The 20,152-nt window shown below is 43.3% G+C and overlaps 1 protein-coding gene across 3 annotated transcripts in view; it reads left to right on the forward strand.

Moving 5' to 3' along the window:
• The window catches only part of LOC115085109 (zinc finger protein 501-like), a 45,208-nt gene extending 39,166 nt beyond the window's left edge, over nucleotides 1–6,042 (forward strand). For all 3 annotated transcript variants that reach the window (XM_029590730.1, XM_029590733.1, XM_029590731.1), the window contains exon 6: nucleotides 3,925–6,042. In XM_029590730.1, coding sequence (XP_029446590.1) covers nucleotides 3,925–4,907 — 983 coding nt within the window. In that variant the 3' untranslated portion in view covers nucleotides 4,908–6,042. The remainder of the gene's footprint in view (nucleotides 1–3,924) is intronic.
• The last annotated feature ends 14,110 nt before the right edge of the window (nucleotides 6,043–20,152 follow it).

Consider the following 20,152-nt stretch of genomic DNA (forward strand, 5'->3'; position numbering starts at 1 on the left):
AGAGCGAGAGGTTATGGTGGGTATAAGAGCATGAATGTGTATGTATGTGACAGTGTATGTGTGAGAGAGAATGGACATGTGAGTATGTGTGAGAGAGAGGGGATAACCTCCTAATCCTCGACAATATCAGGGTGACTGGAAATAAAGAGCTCCCACAGAAGGGGACAGCAGGGGCTTTTTAAAATCCTTATTAGTTTTAATTATTGAATGTTATTTGATATATGTGCTGCTTTGAAATATTTTATTAGTGTTTGGGACATTGTAAAAAATGTATATGATTTTAATTAATAGAAATTCTATTTATCAGTAGTTTTAAATATTCTTTTATTATGGTTTTACTATTATAACTGATGCAAACGGCTATCGGTATATAAGAATCTCTAAATAAATAAATAAATATTTGTTTTATGAGGAATGGTGGTTCTATTTTTCTATTGTTAATACACGGAGTCTGGCTTCTCGGAGTTTCCATTTCAGTTTTTGTCATTTGTGCTCCTTCATTTTGTATTCTGTATTTGGTGAGAGTTTGTGTTCTGCATGCAAAGACTGAGATGAAGCATTCTTTTAGCATGTGGTTTCTCTGTAGGGATCTGTAGTAGCTTGGCCTGTTCTGTTTTCCTGATAGGAGGTATATTGATATTTTAGATTCTGGTGTAATATTTGTGGTATTCTTTTTCATAGGTGGGGCTATTATTCTTTGAGTGTTGGCAAATAGTACTGTGTTGATATGGGAGGACCATACCGAAATATAGGGGTGTGTACATATATATGTAAATTATATGTAAATTATATTGTATATGTAATTGGGTACCCATGGGCCAGTATGGAGAAAAATCCCCCGGGCCACTATTTTCCCACAATCCGCCCCTGGCTCTGCCTGCCTCTGGGGACCTGCACGTGGAACAGGAAGCATTTCAGAAAATGCTACCCTGGAGGTTCTGGATTTCAGCTTTTTACCTAAAATCCTAAATTTGGCTTCCAGAACCTCTTTCCCACATTTTGCTAAGTCGTTGGTGCCCACATGTACCACGACAGCCGGCTCCTCCCCAGCACTGTCTATTCTATAATCCTATCTGAGATGTGACCTATAACTCTTGGATGAGTAATGGGAGACAATCTGTGAGGAATCCCATATTCCTGGGTGCTGGTAGGTCCTCATTTGGTTGTCTTAGCTTTGACATAGGATAGATACTGAATGGTTGAAGGCTACACAAGAGCCCTATAAGGGGAGAAGTCTGCTTTGCGTTTATTTTCTCTGTTTTCATTTACTGGCAGGGAGGACTTAATTGCACTTGTCTGGACTGGTCTGGCAGGATTAAAGGAAAATAACAGATAAGTTTAAATTTTATCTTTCATCCCATCTTTTGGCAACAAATTCCACAGTTTAATTGTACTGAGAGAAAAATTACTTTCTCAGATTTGTTTTAAATGTACTACATATTAGCTTCGTGGAGTGTTTTTTCATCCTATTACTATTTGAAAGGGTAAATAATTATTCCCCCTTTACCCATTCTACTCCACTCATGATTTTAAAAAAACTCTATAATAGCTTCTCTCAGCTGTCTCTTCTCAAGGTTGAAAAGCCGTAACTTCTTTAGACTTTCCTCATAGGGGAGTCATTCCAACCCCTTTATCATTTTGGTCACCCTTCTAAGTACCTTTGCTATATAGGGTGACCAGAATTGCACACAATACTCAAGCTGAGGTTGCTCCATAGGTTGATACAGAGGCATTTTGATTTCCTCTGTTTTATTTTTCATTCCTTTCCTAATAATACCTAACATTCTATTTGTTTTTTTCTCCACTGCCACAAACTGAGCTGAGGATTTCAAAGTATTTTCCATAATGATCCCAAGATCCTTTTTCTGGCAATGCCTAATATGGAGCCCAGTATCATGTGCCTATAGATTGGATTATTCTTTCTATATGTATCACTTCGCACTTGTCCACATTAAATTTCATTTGCCATTTAGATGCCCAATCCTCCAATCTTGCAAGGTCCTTGGGCAAGTCCTCACAATCAGCTTGTGATTTAACAACTTTGAATACTTTTGTTTTGTCTGCAAATTTGATCACCTCACTCCCTTTTCCAGACTATTTATAATTATATTAAAACTCATCAGTCCCAGTATAGATCCCTGATGCACTTCACTATTTACCTTTCTTCATTGAGAGAAATGATCATTCAGTACTACTCTCTGTTTCCTATTCTTTAGTCAATTATCAGTCCACAAAAAGACATTTATTTATTAATTAATTAATTAATTTATTTATTTAAGGCTTTTATATACCGACTTTCTTGATACAAATCAAATCAACTCGGTTTACATTGAACTAAACAGACAATATAATTAACCAATCAACAAGAGAAAAAGGAGCATAAAAGTTACATTATAACAAGGATGCCTTAACTTGGAGTAAGAAATAAAGAGGGGGTGAACAAGATAAATAAATAAATACTAAATAAATACATTTAACTAAAGAGTTTATTTAAATCCTTGATTTACCACAAAACCTTAATAAAACATCAATGCCAAGAACATAAAAATAAGAAAAAAACTATAACAATGAATAAACAGTTTACATAAAATGACTAAAAGAACACAAACTCAGAATTATAAATACATCATCATCAAATACACATTAACAAATAAGAATATAACTGGTAGAAGTTAAAACCAGTGAAAAATTTACAGCTGAATAAGAAAATAAAACCAACTAAGAAAGGGAATAATCATATCTCAAATAAATGTAGGACAATTTTATAATAAAGAAACACTGTAATGCTAAAAATAAGAACAGCTAAACATAAAAGGCTTGAATAAAAAGCAAGGACTTGATTTACTTCCTATGCTATGACTTTTTAATTTCCCCATGAGTATATAATGGGGGACTTTGTCAAACTTTCTGAAAATCGGATACACTGTATCAATTGATTTACCCTTGTCAACATGTTTAACCCCTTCAAAACAAATCTAACAGATTTGTAAGACAAGAGTTTCCTATGCTAAATCCATGTTGGTTCCACCCCATTAATCTATATCTGTCCAGATGTCCTGTAATTTTGTTCTTCAAAATAGCAGTCTTAATAAAGATACTAGGAAGGACAACAATTTTGGCCAGCCAGTCCTGCAAATTTGTTTTGAAGTTTAAAAAAATGTCAATTTGTTATTAATCAGTGCTTGGATAAAGCCTATCTGCAAACATCTATCTGGGAGTTTGAATTCAGGGTTTTGGAGAGACAACTCATAGCATGGGAGTTCTCAGTTGTGTGACTGACTTTCCTGCTTTTCCGTGGAGAAAATTAATATACATACCTATAATTAGAGTTCTCTGTGGACATTAGAACAAGTCAGTCACACACACCCTCTTACCTCCCCTCAAAGTTATCTGTTATTTTCCTTTAACTATATGACTGAGGGGATCTCACATGGGCACTGTACATGCTCAGTAGAGCAAAAGCTTTACCTCAGAGCTGTGCTACATCTCTCCTCGATATCTGACCAATTTGTCCTGCTGACCACAGAGAACAGTTAGAAATAAGAAATTTAGTAATACAAATTTAACAGAAAGTCTGTAAAATTGTCATTAAAATTCAGTAGCTTTAAACTGGAAGGTCTAAGGTTCAGGGGCCTGGGACTAGAATGAATCCCATATCCCCAGCAGGACAGAGTTTTTTTGTTAGTGACTGCAATCAAAGTGAAGAGAAACATTGTAGATGAGACTGGAGGCTAGGAGATCAGACATAGTCTGTTTCCCTGTGTTCATGTGCCTATCTAAAGAAGCAGCAACACTTCCTGTTTTATGCCATGCAGTGTTTGAGCCAAGCACAAGCCTTTAGGTAATCATATTGGATATTTCCCTTTGTATGTCCTCCTCCATAACTGTAAAGTTAATGAGCATATTCTCATTTTTGTCCAACAGATGATGAATTAAAGAACAATAGGGACAGACAGAAAATGTGGGATGGTCAGCAGAGGAAGGAAAGGACACACAGAAATCCCTCCAGAGTCAGCCCAGATCCTTCAGTTGACTGTGAAGGAGGTAACAGAGTGACATCACCATTTAAACATTCACAGTATGATAAAAGATTTGGTGAGAAACACAACCTGAGACTGCATGAAATGATCCACAAGAGAGAAAAATCATTTAAGTGTTCAGAATGTAATAAATGTTTCAACTGTAAAGATAGCCTGCAACAGCATGTAATAACCCATATGCGAAAGAAACAATTTAAATGTTTTGAATGTGATAAATGTTTCAGGCAGAAAGGTAACCTACAAAGGCATAGAATGACCCATACTGGAGAGAAACCATTTAGATGTTCGATATGTGATAAATGTTTCCGTGAGAAACACCACCTACTACAGCATGAAATGATCCACACAGGAAAAAAACCATTTAAATGTTCAGAATGTGATAAAAGTTTCAGTCACAAATCTGAATTAAGAAAGCATGAAAAAATCCATACTGGTGAGAAATCATTTAAATGTTCTGAATGTAATAAATGTTTTGGCGAGAAATATAATCTAAGACTACATGCAATGAGCCACAAAAAAGAAAACCCATTTATATGTTTAGAATGTAATAAAAGCTTCAGTTGTATAGATAACCTGCGACTGCATGTAATAACCCATACGGGGAAGAAACAATATAAATGTTCTGACTGTGATAAATGTTTCAGACAGAAAGGCAACCTACGAAGGCATAGAATGACTCATACTGGAGAGAAACCATTTAAGTGTTCTATATGTAATACATGTTTCCGTGAGAAACACCATCTGCAACAGCATGAAATGACTCACACAGGAAAGAAACCATTTAAATGTTCAGGATGTGATAAATGTTTCAATCGTAAAGGCAGCCTGCGACTCCATGAAATGACCCATACTAGAGAAAATAATTAAGTGAAGTAAATGGAGTAAAGTTCTCTCACTAGGTCCAAGCCAAATGTCACCCTGATGTCATCTGAGAAACTCTTCACTACTAGGAGTTGTTCTGCTAAATGACCATCACAGGAGATGTAGAGTTTCAAATCATCTAGAAATAGTAGAGGAGATGTCATCAGTTGGGGATTAGTATCTCTAGAATTAAGGCTAATTCCATAACCCAATGAATTAATTTGATTACTCAGCAGATTTAGTGCCAGACAAAAACAGTGCAGTAACAGGGAATTCCCCTGAAATATTTTTTGCTGTATCTTAATGTTAGTAATGACAAATTGTCCATCTTCATAATTCAGATGGAGAGTAGTCTGCCATATTTTCATGGTGAAGAACCCTGTATTAACTGAGTACATTAAATTAATCATAAAAATGTGGAAAACTAAACTTCATCTGAATTATAAAGATGGACAATTTGTCTGGCAATAAATGCGCTGACTACTCTGATTTGGGTTATGAATTGTGCCTTAATCCTAGAGCTGCCAATGTCATTGCTCCTATTTGTAGATGACTTGAAACTTTATAGCTTCTGTAATGGTCAGTTAGCAAAACAACTCAGAGTAGTGAAGTGTTTCTCAGACGACATGTGTCCTGGACACATATGTCAAAATGACCTTCCTTAGAGGAAAGGTAAGCAAAACTGAAAATATTCCCTGGACTGAAGATTGTAATATAAAGGAATTGGCACAGAAAAGTGTATATAGATATCTAGGATATATAAATATCTAGGATTAGAGGAAGGTGGAAAAATTTGGCAGAAAGTACTGAGAGAAAAGGTCAGTAAAGAGTACTGCAAGAGGCTGAAACTGATATTGAAAAGTCATTTATCAGCACAGAATAAAATACAAGCTTGCAATCAGCTTGCAATCCCTCCACTCTCATACAGCTTTGGAATTGTAGACTGGCCCCATAATTATCTTGAAAAATTGGAAATAAAAGCAAGAAATGTCTTCCATATGCATAAGAACCAGGGCATGCCAAGACTGTACATCCCTAAAGCTGAAGGCAGTATGGGGTCAATATTCAAAACTGGCCAGTTCCTCAACATACCCAGATCAGTCTAGAAAAGTGGGTTGTGTATCCCTACCAGCAGGTGGAGTCAGAGAACAATTAGAACTTTGGGCACTGCTACATAACGAGAGTGCCTCACAGGCAGATTTGCCACACAAATCTGCTTCACTTTTTTGAAGGAGTTAATAAACATGTGGATAAAGGTGAACCGGTAGATATAGTATACTTGGATTTTCAGAAGGCGTTTGACAAAGTTCCTCATGAGAGGCTTCTAGGAAAAGTAAAAAGTCATGGGATAGGTGGCGATGTCCTTTCGTGGATTGCAAACTGGCTAAAAGACAGGAAACAGAGAGTAGGATTGAATGGGCAATTTTCTCAGTGGAAGAGAGTGGACAGTGGAGTGCCTCAGGGATCTGTATTGGGACCCTTACTTTTCAATATATTTATAAATGATCTGGAAAGAAATACGACGAGTGAGATAATCAAATTTGCAGATGACACAAAATTGTTCAGAGTAGTTAAATCACAAGCAGATTGTGATAAATTGCAGGAAGACCTTGTGAGACTGGAAAATTGGGCATCCAAATGGCAGATGAAATTTAATGTGGATAAGTGCAAGGTGATGCATATAGGGAAAAATAACCCATGCTATAATTACACAATGTTGGGTTCCATATTAGGTGCTACAACCCAAGAAAGAGATCTAGGTGTCATAGTGGATAACACATTGAAATCGTCGGAGCAGTGTGCTGCGGCAGTCAAAAAAGCAAACAGAATGTTGGGAATTATTAGAAAAGGAATGGTGAATAAAACGGAAAATGTCATAATGCCTCTGTATCGCTCCATGGTGAGACCGCACCTTGAATACTGTGTACAATTTTGGTCGCCGTATCTCAAAAAAGATATAATTGCTATGGAGAAGGTACAGAGAAGGGCTACCAAAATGATAAGGGGAATGGAACAACTCCCCTATGAGGAAAGACTAAAGAGGTTAGGACTTTTCAGCTTGGAGAAGAGACGACTGAGGGGGGATATGATAGAGGTGTTTAAAATCATGAGAGGTCTAGAACGGGTAGATGTGAATCGGTTATTTACTCTTTCGGATAGTAGAAAGACTAGGGGGCACTCCATGAAGTTAGCATGGGGCACATTTAAAACTAATCGGAGAAAGTTCTTTTTTACTCAACGCACAATTAAACTCTGGAATTTGTTGCCAGAGAATGTGGTTAGTGCAGTTAGTATAGCTGTGTTTAAAAAAGGATTGGATAAGTTCTTGGAGGAGAAGTCCATTACCTGCTATTAAGTTCACTTAGAGAATAGCCACTGCCATTAGCAATGGTAACATGGAATAGACTTAGTTTTTGGGTACTTGCCAGGTTCTTATGGCCTGGATTGGCCACTGTTGGAAACAGGATGCTGGGCTTGATGGACCCTTGGTCTGACCCAGTATGGCATGTTCTTATGTTCTTATGCCACCTGCAGTCACTCAGTATTTCTGTGTCTTGGTAAAGTTTAATTTAAAAAAAAAAAAAAAAAAAAGAGAGCTGTTTTCATTGCAGCTGACTGACAGTCTTCAGTGCTGAGGTAAGGAGAGGTGCAGGAGGGACTGGGTCTTTTAAGGCCGGCCGGGGAAGCTGTCAGCAGTGTTCCCCTCAGCTCCCGGTCATTTTCTGAGGGCAAGGGTGAGTTTTTCTCCATGTGCCTCGTTTACTCGCTGCTTCCCTGCTGGGGGCCTTGCGATTTCACTATCGACAGGCTCCTTTCCCACGGCACGGCTGCGCGCGTTTTTTTTTTCTCCTCAGCTGGTAGTCTCTTAGCCCACAGCACGAAAAGTTTGTTTTTTTCTGGTCCTGCCTGATTGAAATTTTCTCCGCATCGCGGCTCCAAGCGTTTCTTTTTTTATTTGCGCCCTTTCCTATTTCACTTCAGACTATCGGCGTGCTGCTGCGGATGGGACCAAAACAGAATCGCAGGCCTGCTGTGCATGTGGGTCATGTGGCCAGGCGTTAGATGCAGCCTCCTGATGCGCAGAGTGTTCCCTGGGGTTAGAGGGCTCTTCAGGGTTTCTTGCCTCCTCCCTGAGGGAGGGAACGTCTGTCTTGCCTTCGGCTTCGCAGGATGAGGATTCTCCACTTGTTCTAGCCCCAGTGAGGGAAGACCTCAACGGGGGAACTGATGATATCACCCCAGCCGACTCTCCAGTGGGGGAGGGGGACCCAGAGGGGTTTTCCCCAGAATTTGTCTTCCTTATGCACCAGGCTTTCCTGGCAAGGAAACGCTCAGCGGTAAAGCGGCCCAGTCTCCTGGGGGCAGGTTCGGACCCCCCTGAGAAAAGAGGTCAGGGTACGGACCCTTGTCAGCGCCTCTCTGATCAGGCTCACCCCACAAAGGATTCTCCTCAGAGTACGTGAGATCCGAACCCGGGGTCTGGGGCAACACTGGCTTCTGGGGTAGTAGGGGCGGCAGACCTGGACCTGCGGCCGGATCTGGCTGATGTGGATACTGATGATCCGGATGATCCGGATGACCCTCCTGCGGAGGGGGATGACCCCAGTGTGGTGCGTTTGTTCAAGCGGGATGAGTTAAGACCCTTTATTCTCCAGGTCCTTGAAGTTCTGGGACTTAAGGTTTCTCAAGAAGAGTCTGACAATGAGGGCATCAATCCAGTCCTCGACGGCATTAGGGGTTCCACAACATCCTAATCCAAACAAGGGGTTCCTTGTTCTGTGTAAACCAAACAATCCTAATCCAAAACAAAACAATCCTAATCCAAACAAAACAAATCCTAATCCTAATCCAAAGAATCCTAATCCTAATCCAAAACAAAGCAATCCTAATCCAAACAAGGGGTTCCTTGTTCTGTGTAAACCGAAGTGGTATGCACAAGTGCATGAACTCCGGTATATAAAAGCCTTTAAATAAATAAATAAATAAACATCTTTTCCTCTGCCTAAGAAGGTTCGCAAACTAGTGACCCGGGAGTGGGAGATTCTGGCTTGAAGGTGGGCAGAGCTATGGCGAAACTGTACCCGTTATCGTCTGATGTTTTGGATTTACTGAAGATTCCAAAGGTGGACGCCGCAGTCTCGGCAGTCACGAAAAAGACCACTATCCCAGTTGCTGGGGTGGCTGCCCTTAAGGATATGCAGGACCACAAGCTGGAGATCCAGTTGAAGCGAGCATCTGAGGTTGCAGCGCTAAGCCTTTGGGCAGCGGTTTGCGCTAGCCTCATGCAGAGGGCCTGTCTGTGTTGGGTCCAGGAGTCGGCTGCTGGGGCCGGTACGGGCGACAGTGGGACTCTGCAGTCCGCCTGCCTAGAAGCAGGCATCGCTTATGTTGCAGATGCTTTGTATAATCTGGTGAGGACCTTGGCGAGAGGTATAGTGTCCTTGGTGCCAGCGCGGAGTCTCCTCTGGCTGCAAAATTGGGCGGCGGATTTGTCCTCCAAGTCCCAGCTTTGTAATCTACCCTTTAAGGGCAAGCTCCTCTTTGGGGAAGATCTGAATCAACTAGTAAAGTTGCCGAATCCAAGGGCAATCGATTGCCGGAAGAAAAAAGATCTTCTAAGAAAGTCTTCCCTCCTCAAGCTAGGTTTCGGGACTCTCACCGCTTCAGAGCGGGTAGATACTCTGCACCTCCTGCTTCTAAACCTGCTTTGGGGAGCCAACAGTCCTTTCAAGGGGGTCGCCGGCCCGGAAGAGATTCGGGACATCTTGATGCAGGAAGTAATAAAAACCCCCAATGAAGCCACGAGCACCCATTCTGTCGTCGAAGCTGTCGGAGGCAGATTATCCAATTTTTACATGGAATGGGCAAGAATTACATCAGACCACTGGGTCTTAGAAGTGATCAAAGACGGGTATGCACTGGAGTTCTCGCGCCCGGTCCGGGAGGTTTTTGTGGAGTCCTGAGTGGCCTCAAAGTGTCAACTGAGAGGCGATCCAGTTGACTCTACAACGACTTCTCGAGCTCAAAGCTATTGTCCCAGTTCCAGAGGCTCAACAGGGACGAGGTCGGTACTCCGTGTACTTTGTGGTCCCCAAGAAGGAAGGCACGTTTCGGCCCATCCTTGATCTGCAGAAGGTGAACCATTGCCTTCGGGTTCCTCGCTTTCGTATGGAAACCCTGAGGACAGTGATGGCCACGGTTCGAAAAGGGGAGTTACTCGCTTCTCTGGACCTCACGGAGGCGTATTTATACATTCCGATCCGGCTGAATCACCAGAGGTTTCTGCGGTTCAAGGTCTTGGGATGACACTTCCAATTTCGAGCCCTCCCATTTGGTCTCGCAACAGCTCCTCGCACGTTCACCAAGGTGATGGTGTCAGCCTTCCTTCATCAGGAGGGAATCTTGGTCCACCTGTACCTGGATGACTGGTTGATTTGCGCGAAGTCTCGAGAGGACTGCGAGAGATCAGTGCACATGGTGATGTTCACATTGCGATCCCTAGGTTGGGTAATCAATGTTCAGAAGAATCACTTGGAATCCACTCACAAGTTGATTTATCTCGGAGCACAATTTGATACCTTGCTGGGCAAAGTGTTTCTAGCCGCGGACCGAATAGGGAAGTTGCAGGAGCAAATACATTCCCTTCTTCGAAGGAACAATGCCACAGTGTGGCATCATCTTCAGGTCCTGGGCTCCATGGCTTCAACCTTGGACTTGGTTCCTTGGGCGTTCGCTCACTTAAGACCTTTACAGGGTGCGCTTTTGTCTCGCTGGAGCCCGATATCGGAGCATTTCCATCTACCAATGCCTCTACTTCTGGAATCCAGAGCCAGTCTGTCATGGTGGCTGTCACTGGACAATCTGGAATGGGGGGTGGATTTGGACACTCCGAATTGGCTGATAATCTCCACCGATGCCAGCCTCTCAGGTTGGGGGACGGTGTGTGCAGACAGGTCTGCCCAAGGGCTCTGGTCGGCAATGGAAAGATCCTGGTCCATAAACCGGCTCGAGACCAGGGCAGTACATCTGGCCCTGCAGGCGTTTCTTCGATCCAGGGCAGAATGATGCAAGTCTTTTCGGACAATGCGACAACGGTGATGTACATCAACCGGCAATGCAGGACTTGAAGTCCCGCCGTAGTACTGGAGGCACGTCTTCTGTTCACCTGGGCGGAGCACCATCTGGAGGGCATTGCCACATCCCATGTCGCGGGAGTAGAGAATGTGCAAGCCAATTATCTCAGCTGTCAGCAACTAGACCCAGGGGAATGGGAACTATCTCACGAGGCGTGGAATCTCATTTGCGCCAGATGGGGAACTCCTCAGCTGGATCTGATGGCAACGCAGGCAAACGCAAAAACAGTTCATTTTTTCAGCTGTCGCCGAGAACAGGGCTCGGTGGGCATAGACTCTCTCGTGTGTCCTTGGCCCACGGGGATTCTACTGTATGCCTTCCCGCCCTGGCCCCTCATAGGTCGGCTTCTCTGTCACATAGAGCGGCACCTGAGAAGGGTGATTCTGGTGGCACTGAAGTGGCCACGTCGTCCGTGGTTTGCGGATCTGGTACGCTTGGCTCTAGAGGGTCCACTTCAGCTGGCTCATCTAACGCATCTGCTCCATCAGGGACCCATATTTTCGGATGGGGAGGATTGCGTCTGTCTTGCGGCTTGGCTTTTGAGAGGCGAGGTTTACGCTTGAGGAGTTATTCAGAATAAGTCATTTCTACCCTCTTACAGGCGAGACGTCCAGCTACCTCTATGGCCTATGTGAGAGTTTGGAAGCTTTTTGAGACGTGGTGTCGTCAGCGTTCCTGCAACCCTTTAGCAGTGCATATTCCTCGGTTTCTTGATTTTCTGCAACAGGGCCTCGCTAAGGGCTTGGTGTTCAATTCCCTTCATGTACAAGTTGCAGCTCTAGGTGCCCTGCGGGGAAACTTTGACGGCTGTTCGCTGGCAGCGCATCCAGATATTGCTCGGTTTCTTAAGGGGATCAAACATTTGCGCCCTGCCATCTGTTCGGTGTGTCCGGATTGGAGTTTGAATTTAGTTCTGCAAGTTCTATGTGGCGCTCCTTTCGAGCCTCTTCGTGGAGTTTCCCTGAAAGATCTGACTTTGAAAATGGTGTTTTTGGTGGCCATTTGCTCGGCCCGTCGGATCTCAGATTTGCAGGCGCTGTCTTGTCGGGATCCATTTTTTCGGATTTACGATCGGGTATTGTTACGTACGGTTCCGTCCTTTGTCCCTGTTGCATCCGCCGGTCTCAGACGGCTTCGACCCTTGTGCTTCACCTTTTTCTCTGCTCTCCCCACTAGCCTTGGGAAGATGGCTACCGCCGCATCTGCAAGTCACATTCTCCAGCGTCCCTAAAACGGCTATGGCAAAGCCTCACGCCATGTTTCTCCTAAGGGCATCCTAGGGTGCACGCACGCATGCCACCCATGTCTTTATCCATATCGTGGCGGGAACCTCGGGGGCATCCCCCTCGAGTGACGTCACGCCATCCGGGTATTTAGCCTACGCTTGTTTGCTAGTTCATTGAGTTAGCAAGGATTAGACTCATCTAGTCTAAGCTACTCTGCCGCTTCCATGCTGCCGCTGGAAGCTCTCTGTGCCCTTCGGGGTATTCTCTAACCTGGGTACCCGCTCCTCCGGGGCCCTCTGCTTTCTTTCAGGTGCCTTACTGGGACCAGGTACTTGCTCCACCAGGACCTGCTCTCCCTGCCTCGGTGCCTGTAACCATCTACTTCTGCCTGGTGGAATCGTCAACCTTACAGCTACCATCTAGTGAGTAATCTAATCCTCAGTCTGTCTCATCTACAGTTCTGCCATGCTGGGAAACCTACACCTGGATCTCTCTATACCATCTTGGTGAGACGGGTTCCCTCTGCCGAGGGTCCCTGGACTGCTACATCTGGATCACCTTACTACTGCCACCTCTGGTGGTATACATCAGCTGTACAATAAAATTCAAAACTCTGTGTTTGTGCGTCCTGAGTCTAGCCCAGTACTGTGGCTCCCCTCTGGACTCCTCCCCTTGGTAAGACGGGTTCCCTCTTTCGAGGGTCCCTGGACTGCTACCTCTGGATCACCTCACTACTGCCACCTCTGGTGGTATACATCAGCTGTACAATAAAAGTCAAAACTCTGTGTTTGTGCGTCCTGAATCTAGCCCAGTACTGTGGCTCCCCTCTGGACTCCTCCCCTTGGGCATGGTCATCTGCCACAGTACCCAAGAATCCACCCAAACACCTCAAAACCATAACAGTCCCTAAGGTGGTTTCAGGCTTTCACGTCAATCAAACTGTGGAGCTTCCGGGGTTCCCTAACTGGTCCCGGGAGTCTTCTCAGAACAGAGACACCTTCATCTTTTGGATGTGCGGCGCGCCTTATTGCGTTATCTGGAGGTCACTAATGACTTCAGACGTTCTGATCATTTGTTCGTTCTCTTTGGTTGCCCAAAGAAGGGGGACAAAGCGTCAAAGGCGACCATATCTCTGTGGATTAAGGAAGCTATTTGCGTGGCATACATAGCCCGAGGGCATCTGGTGCCTTTGGGTCCCAGAGCTCATTCCACTAGGGCTCAGGCTACCTCCTGGGCAGAGTGTCAGTTACTGTCGCCCCAGGAGATCTGTAGGGCGGCGGTGTGGTCATCTATTCACACTTATATGAAACATTACCCATTGGACGTTAAGGCTTCTGATGAACCGTCCTTCAGGGAGTGTGTGCTTCGTGCGTGTCTTTCGGGTTCCCGCCCAATGTAGGGTTGCTTGGGTACATCCCACTTTTCTGGACTGATCTGGGTATGTTCAGGAAATGAAAATTGGTTCTTACCTGCTAATTTTCGTTCCTGTAATACCACAGATCAGTCCAGAGGCCCACCCCTTTCTTCAGATACCGAAAGACTGTCTTGGTCAGAACCTGCTTAAATTTTTTATTGTTGAAGCTCCTTTTTTGCAGACATAATTCATGGAGCAGTTTTTAGCAGTTGTTCGGTCTGGTTTTTGCCAGCGACGAAGTGGTAGTCCGGAAATTTGGTTGGGTGCTACCCTTCGTTATTTAGTTCTGTTAGCACGGGCTTGGGTACAGGTGAATACTGCGGGACTGCAGGGGGCACTCTCATTATGTAGCAGTACCCAAAGTTCTAATTGTTCTCTGACTCCACCTGCTGGTAGGGATAAACAACCCACTTTTCTGGATTGATCTGTGGTATTACAGGAACGAAAATTAGCAGGTAAGAACCAATTTTCATTTAAGTAACTTAGCAGGTTTGAACTTATCTGGCTAAGTTACGATGTATATTCTACGCTGCTGAATACACTCGTATAACTGAGCCTTTAGCCAGATAAGTCTAACCAGCTATGGTTAGACCTGCTCTGTGGCCCGTCTAGCTTTGCCATACAACTTATGCAAGTACGGTAAGTCCAGATATCAGCAGTCAGCCGCATAAGTTGTGCGGCTAACTCGCTCTGTCCCGATCCACCTACTGCCCGCCCACAACTTTTGCGGCTAACTTTTTTGCCACATAACAGACCAATATGGCTAAGTGGCGGCTGCTGAATGTGAGTGCTTAATTGCATAAGTTCCGCTTATCCAGCTAAATAGCGCTGAACATGCTTTGAATATTGACTTCTAAGGATCTTATAGAAATAGATTACACAGAGTTACCATCATTTCCCTTGCAGAAGGAGCATCACTGGGTTCTTGTTTAATGGTTGGTTCAATTTTCATTGCTAGCTTTAGTATTTAAGGCTTTCCATCATTTGGCTCCTAGTTATTTTTTTAGATGTATTGAGTGAATATGTTCCATTAAGACCTTTACATCTCTTTCAACTTGGCCTTTTAGGTGTCTCCGATTTTAGAAAGATCAGGCTAGAAAGGTCAAGAACCAGGATTTTCTCTATTGCTGGCCATAAACTCTGGTACAGTCTATTGATGACGCAGCCAGACTTCATAAATTGCTTAAATCCTGTTTTGTTTTTTTTACAGGCTTTTGGCTAATTTTGCTGACTTTTTTGTAAACAAAACTTATTTTATTTATTTTACGGTTATGTATTACTGTTAGTTTTAAATATGATTATTTGTATTTTATTTGCTGTATTTTCCTCCTATCTATCGCATGTAATTCAGAAATTTAATTTATAAATAAATAAATAAATCATAGGACTGTAGGCGTACTTAATGGCAACAACAGATCCAAATGTACAAAAAGTGCTGAAGTATGAACTTGAAGGTCCACCGTCGGTGACCATTCTTAAATTTGGACAATCTTTCCGGCACATAGAAAGAATGAGCGAGATGCTACTAGCACACATGGGAAAAGAAGCAACAGAATTTGAAAGAGAAGAGAAAAACTCTTTAAAGTATCAATGACTGGAAGATAGAGGCAAAGAGGAGAAAGAGTGGAGCTATGGCAGATATAGTGAGAGGACACCAAAGGGCAATGCCTGAATCTCAGAACAAAGTGGTGAAAACTACCCGAGAGGCCAGTGATATAACATGTGCTCTGGACAGCACCTCGTTTAACTCGCAGCGGTGTACACATTATATGTGCACAAACTTTACTGTTGATGCAACCAGCAGCTTTGCGCACAGCAATGAGTGAACAGGTTAGTGCCCTCTCATGCAAACTGCTTAAGCTATTAGCCCCCAATGCAGAGAGGTGCATTGGCTTATCTCGTGTGTTTCTAGTACTGAACCTTAATTCCTAGTGAGAGGTGGAGTGAAATTTTCAGGGCTAATGTTAGTCTGTGGATGGAAGCTGAATTCTAGGGACAGGACCTATAGTTGGTATTTTTGAACAGAAAACATGCTTTTTGTATACAAAGCAAGTTTTCTCCACATAAAAGTCTTTTATATGCACAAAAGTGCTTGTTTTATGTGCACCTAAATCATAACTCCAAGAGATTCCTGTTTGCTGCCAGAGTTCAAATATGCATTCAAACTATGCAAAAAGCTGAGTCCACATTTTAACTTGGGTTTGCACACTAACTCACATAGGCTTATGCAATAAGGGGTACATTTTAAAACATAGCACGTGCGTGAACAAAAGTATGCCGCATTTTATAAGATACGCACGTAGCCTTGCATATCTTATAAAATCCGGGGTCGGCACGCGCAAGGGGGTGCACATTTGTGCAACTTGCGTGCGCCGAGCCCTGCGCGCGCTGCCCGTTCCCTCCGAGGCCGCTCCGAAATCGGAGCGGCCTCGGAGGGAACTTTCCTTCTGCTTTCCCCCACCTTCCCCTACCTAACCCCCCCCTACCTTTGTCGCAGAAGTTACGCCTGCTCGAAGCAGGCGTAACTTTGCGCGCGCCGGGCCGGCTGCCACGAGCCATGTTCCTATCCAGGGGCTGGTCCGGAGGCCTCGGCCATGCCCCCGGGCCGAAACCACGCCCGCGGCACCGCCCCGTATGACGCGCCGACCGCGTCACGCCCCCCGACACGCCCACCCCAAGAAAGCCCCAGGACTTACGCGCGTCCCAGGGCTTTGCGAGCGCCGGAAGCCTATGCAATATAGGTTCGGCGTGCGCAGGGCCATTTTAGAAGGGTTACGTGCATACCTTATGCGCGTAACCCTTTTAAAATCCTGCCCTAAATGTGCATTTGGCCTAGCATATGAGTTTACTTGCAGCTGAGCATTCATTTCAGACACGCAATAGTAGCATTTGATGCAGCAGGAAAATTAGTGCGTCTAAAACTCACGTCCTAAGAAACACTTACCAACTAGCACCCTTCGCATTTAAATTCCATGTAAGTGAAGACATTAGCTATTACTGCCCGATGCAGGAAAGATCACCCAAAGGCTGGGCGCCCATCATACATTTTCTTTACGCTGAAAAATTAACTCCAGCTCTGGAAGTGGAGTAAAGTTTACTTGCAGACAAGGGCTCATGAGAAACACGAAAAATTACAATTTATCTCTGTTATGATAAATGTGCCCCTTGTAGGGTAGGGTTCTTTAGAGATATTAGTATAAGATTTAGCTATTTGGGATTAGAACAAAAAATAAGAAAATGTATATTGGGATTAGTAGCACAGAGCATGATGATTAGCTAAGGATACCTTAAAAAATTGTGGGTGATTTGTTTCCTTTTGGTAAACAGGCATTGCAGATTTCTTTAACTTCATGTAAGCGATATACTTTTGTTAGGAAGGCATAATTTTTTACTATCTGTGTGCTTGATGCAATATACTTTTGAGCTCCAGAAACACAGATTTCTCCCTAGCACATCCTTTTTGCTCGACGCTTCAATTTCTTTCTCATTAGAATATTGCATCGAGAGCACAGGGGATGTGGATGCACGCTCATTAGGAATATTGGGTGCTCAATATGAGCACCCGTTTTATAGCACGTGTATTATTGCATCAGCCTGTCAATGCATTAACATACGAATTGCTTCCTGCAAGTGAAGGAGTGGTCAGAGCAGTGGGCTGAGAGCCAGGGAAGCAAGGGTTCAAATCCTGTTATTGCACCATGTGACCTTGGGCAAGTCACTTCACCCTCCATTTTATCAGGTGCAAACTGAGAGCCTGATTTACTAAAGCTTTACTCCCAGTCCTGTGTCTATAGGGATAAAATGCTTAATAAATGAGGCCCTTAGATTATGAGCCTTCTGGCTCATAATCTAAGGGCCTCATTTATTTCAAACAGGCCTTCAGGCCTGTTTGAAAGGTGGAATAAAAATAAATCAGGAGTTAAATTTTTTTATTTATTTTTTTTTAGCATGCAGGTTAAATTGTGCACTGAATTTCAGCACACAGTTTTGCCACATTTCTTATAGACTCTAATTTAGGAGCAGAGCTAAGTATAATCACAAATGTCTCGGTCCCTCTCTCCAGAAGACATTCGCAGTACCAGACTCTGCACTTCACAAGCTCACCATCTGAACAGTTGAATCAACAGTTTTCTTTTTCTTTTCTAATATTGTTAGTGGTAGGAAAACATTTTAAAAGTAGGAAAGAAAAGCAGGTCCGATACATGGAACTTAACCTAGGTCCTTGGCTTCTCCAGTTGTATCCTGAAGTAGCAGAGAGCAATTGAAATACAACCATGGTGCACACAAGTAAAAACCTCAGACCAGAGCCACTACTAGGTACTTAAAACATCAGGGACATAGGTCCTCTTTCCTTCCTGTTCTTTGCCCTCCCAAATTTTGATAAACTGAAAAATTGGGATCCCCTACTAATAATGATCCTATACACACATTTGACATTAGTGTCACTATAGACAGAAATATTGTTTAGAGGTTTGAGGAGGAGAAGGGGAAGACATATATGGAGCTGGACAAGCCAAAGCAGCATTTCCACATTATGTGCCTCCTTCACTGCAGAGCCCCCTGCCTTTTCTGCTACCGCTTTGTCTATGGGTTTAGTGCTCCTACACCATGGATGATTCACTTTACTTTTAAAGTGTCACATAGATTCTAGTCCTCTGTTCTGTAGGAACCACTCAGATAAAATGGCTATCATAAATCTCCCTGCTGTAGCTCGGTTCATAGATAAAATCCTTGGCACAGGCCTTGGTGTTTTCCTGTTATGTTGAGCTCAAGAAAAGAAAATCCCCTTTCCCACAAGTTAGGGCTGGTGCTTCCACTAAGGGAAATAGGCAGTTACCTAAAGTAGTGGTTCTCAACCCAGGACATATCTATGCAATCAGTTTTTCAGGATATCCACAATAAATATACATGAAATAATTTTGTATGCACATCTCCAATGTATGCAAATTTATCTCATCCATATTCATTGTAGATATCCTGAAAACCTGATTGGCTAGGTGTATCCTGAGGCCTGAGAACCTCTGGCCTAGAGCATCAAACCTCTAGGGGCATAAAATTTCCACCTTACTAGAAACATGTCAGAAGAAAAAAGCCATATGGATCATCTAGTCTGCTCATCCCAATTTATGTAGCTTTCACAATTCCTATCATTTCCTCAGAGATCCCCTGTATTTATCCTATGTTTTCTTGAATTCAGATACTGTTTTTGTCTTCACTTCCACTGGGAGCCTGTTCCATGCATCCACTACTCTCTCCTAAGATTACTTTTGAATCTGTCTCCTTTCACTCTCATCTTATGACCTCTTGTTCTTGAGCCTCATTTCCATTGAAAGAGGCTCACCTCCTGTGCATGGAAACCTTTGTGGAAATTTAAATGTCTCTATCATATTTCACCTATCTCGACTTTCCTCTAGGGTATACATGTTTAGATCTTTAAGTCCGTCCTCATATGCTTTAAAATGAAGACCACTGCTCATTTCAGAAGCCACCTTCTGGATGGAATCCAACCGGTTTATATCCTTTTGGAGATGTGGTCACCAGAACTGTACACAGCATTCCAAATTAGGTCTTACCAGGGAACTATAAAGGGGTAACATCACCTCCCTTTTTCTGCTAACTATTCCTCTCCTTAAGCAGCCAAGTATATTTCTGGCTTTTGCCATTGTTTCAAAATTATCAGATATAATCACTACCAGATCCCACTCTTCTTTTGTGCTTAGAATTTTCCTCCAATACTGTACCTCTTTTGGGCTTTTGCAGCCTAAATGCATCACTCAGCATTTTTTTAGGATTAAATCTTAGCTTCCAGTCTCTGGACCATTCCTCGAGCTTTGCTAGATCCCTCCGTATGGTTTCCATACCTTCATGGCTGTCTACTTTTTACAGATTTTGGTATCATCTTCAAAAAGACAAATCTTTCCTAACAATTCTTCCACTATGTTACTCATGAAAATGTTGAAAAGAGCCAGTCCCAGGACTGATCCCTGAGGCACACCATTAGTAATGTCCCCTTCCTGTGAGTACACTCCATTTACCACTACACTTTTTTGCCTTTCGCTCAGCAAGTTTTTAATCCAGTTGGTCACTCTAAGTTCCATACTAAGGGCATTCAATTTATTTTTACGTTTCCTGTGTGGAAAATGTCAAAGGCCTTACTGAAATCCAAGTACCCTCCATCTAACACTGCCCCTTGATTCAACTCCCTTATCACCCAATCAGATTTGTCTGACAAGGTTTACCTCTAGTAAAACCATACTGCCGCAGATCATGTAATCCATTTTATTCCAGAGATTGCACTATCCTCTGTTATAGCAACAATTTTCCTCAGATAAGCAGGGGTGGAATTAGCCATGAACACTGGAGATCATCCTCGGGTCCTCTAGGACCCCCCAGAGTTCACAGTTAATTCACCCTGCTGTCCATGGAAAACACCGTTTATGGTAAGCAAACGTACACTTTTCCGCAGATAAGCAGAG

This window comes from Rhinatrema bivittatum, chromosome 2 (assembly GCF_901001135.1).
Source record: "Rhinatrema bivittatum chromosome 2, aRhiBiv1.1, whole genome shotgun sequence".
NCBI lineage: Eukaryota > Metazoa > Chordata > Amphibia > Gymnophiona > Rhinatrematidae > Rhinatrema > Rhinatrema bivittatum.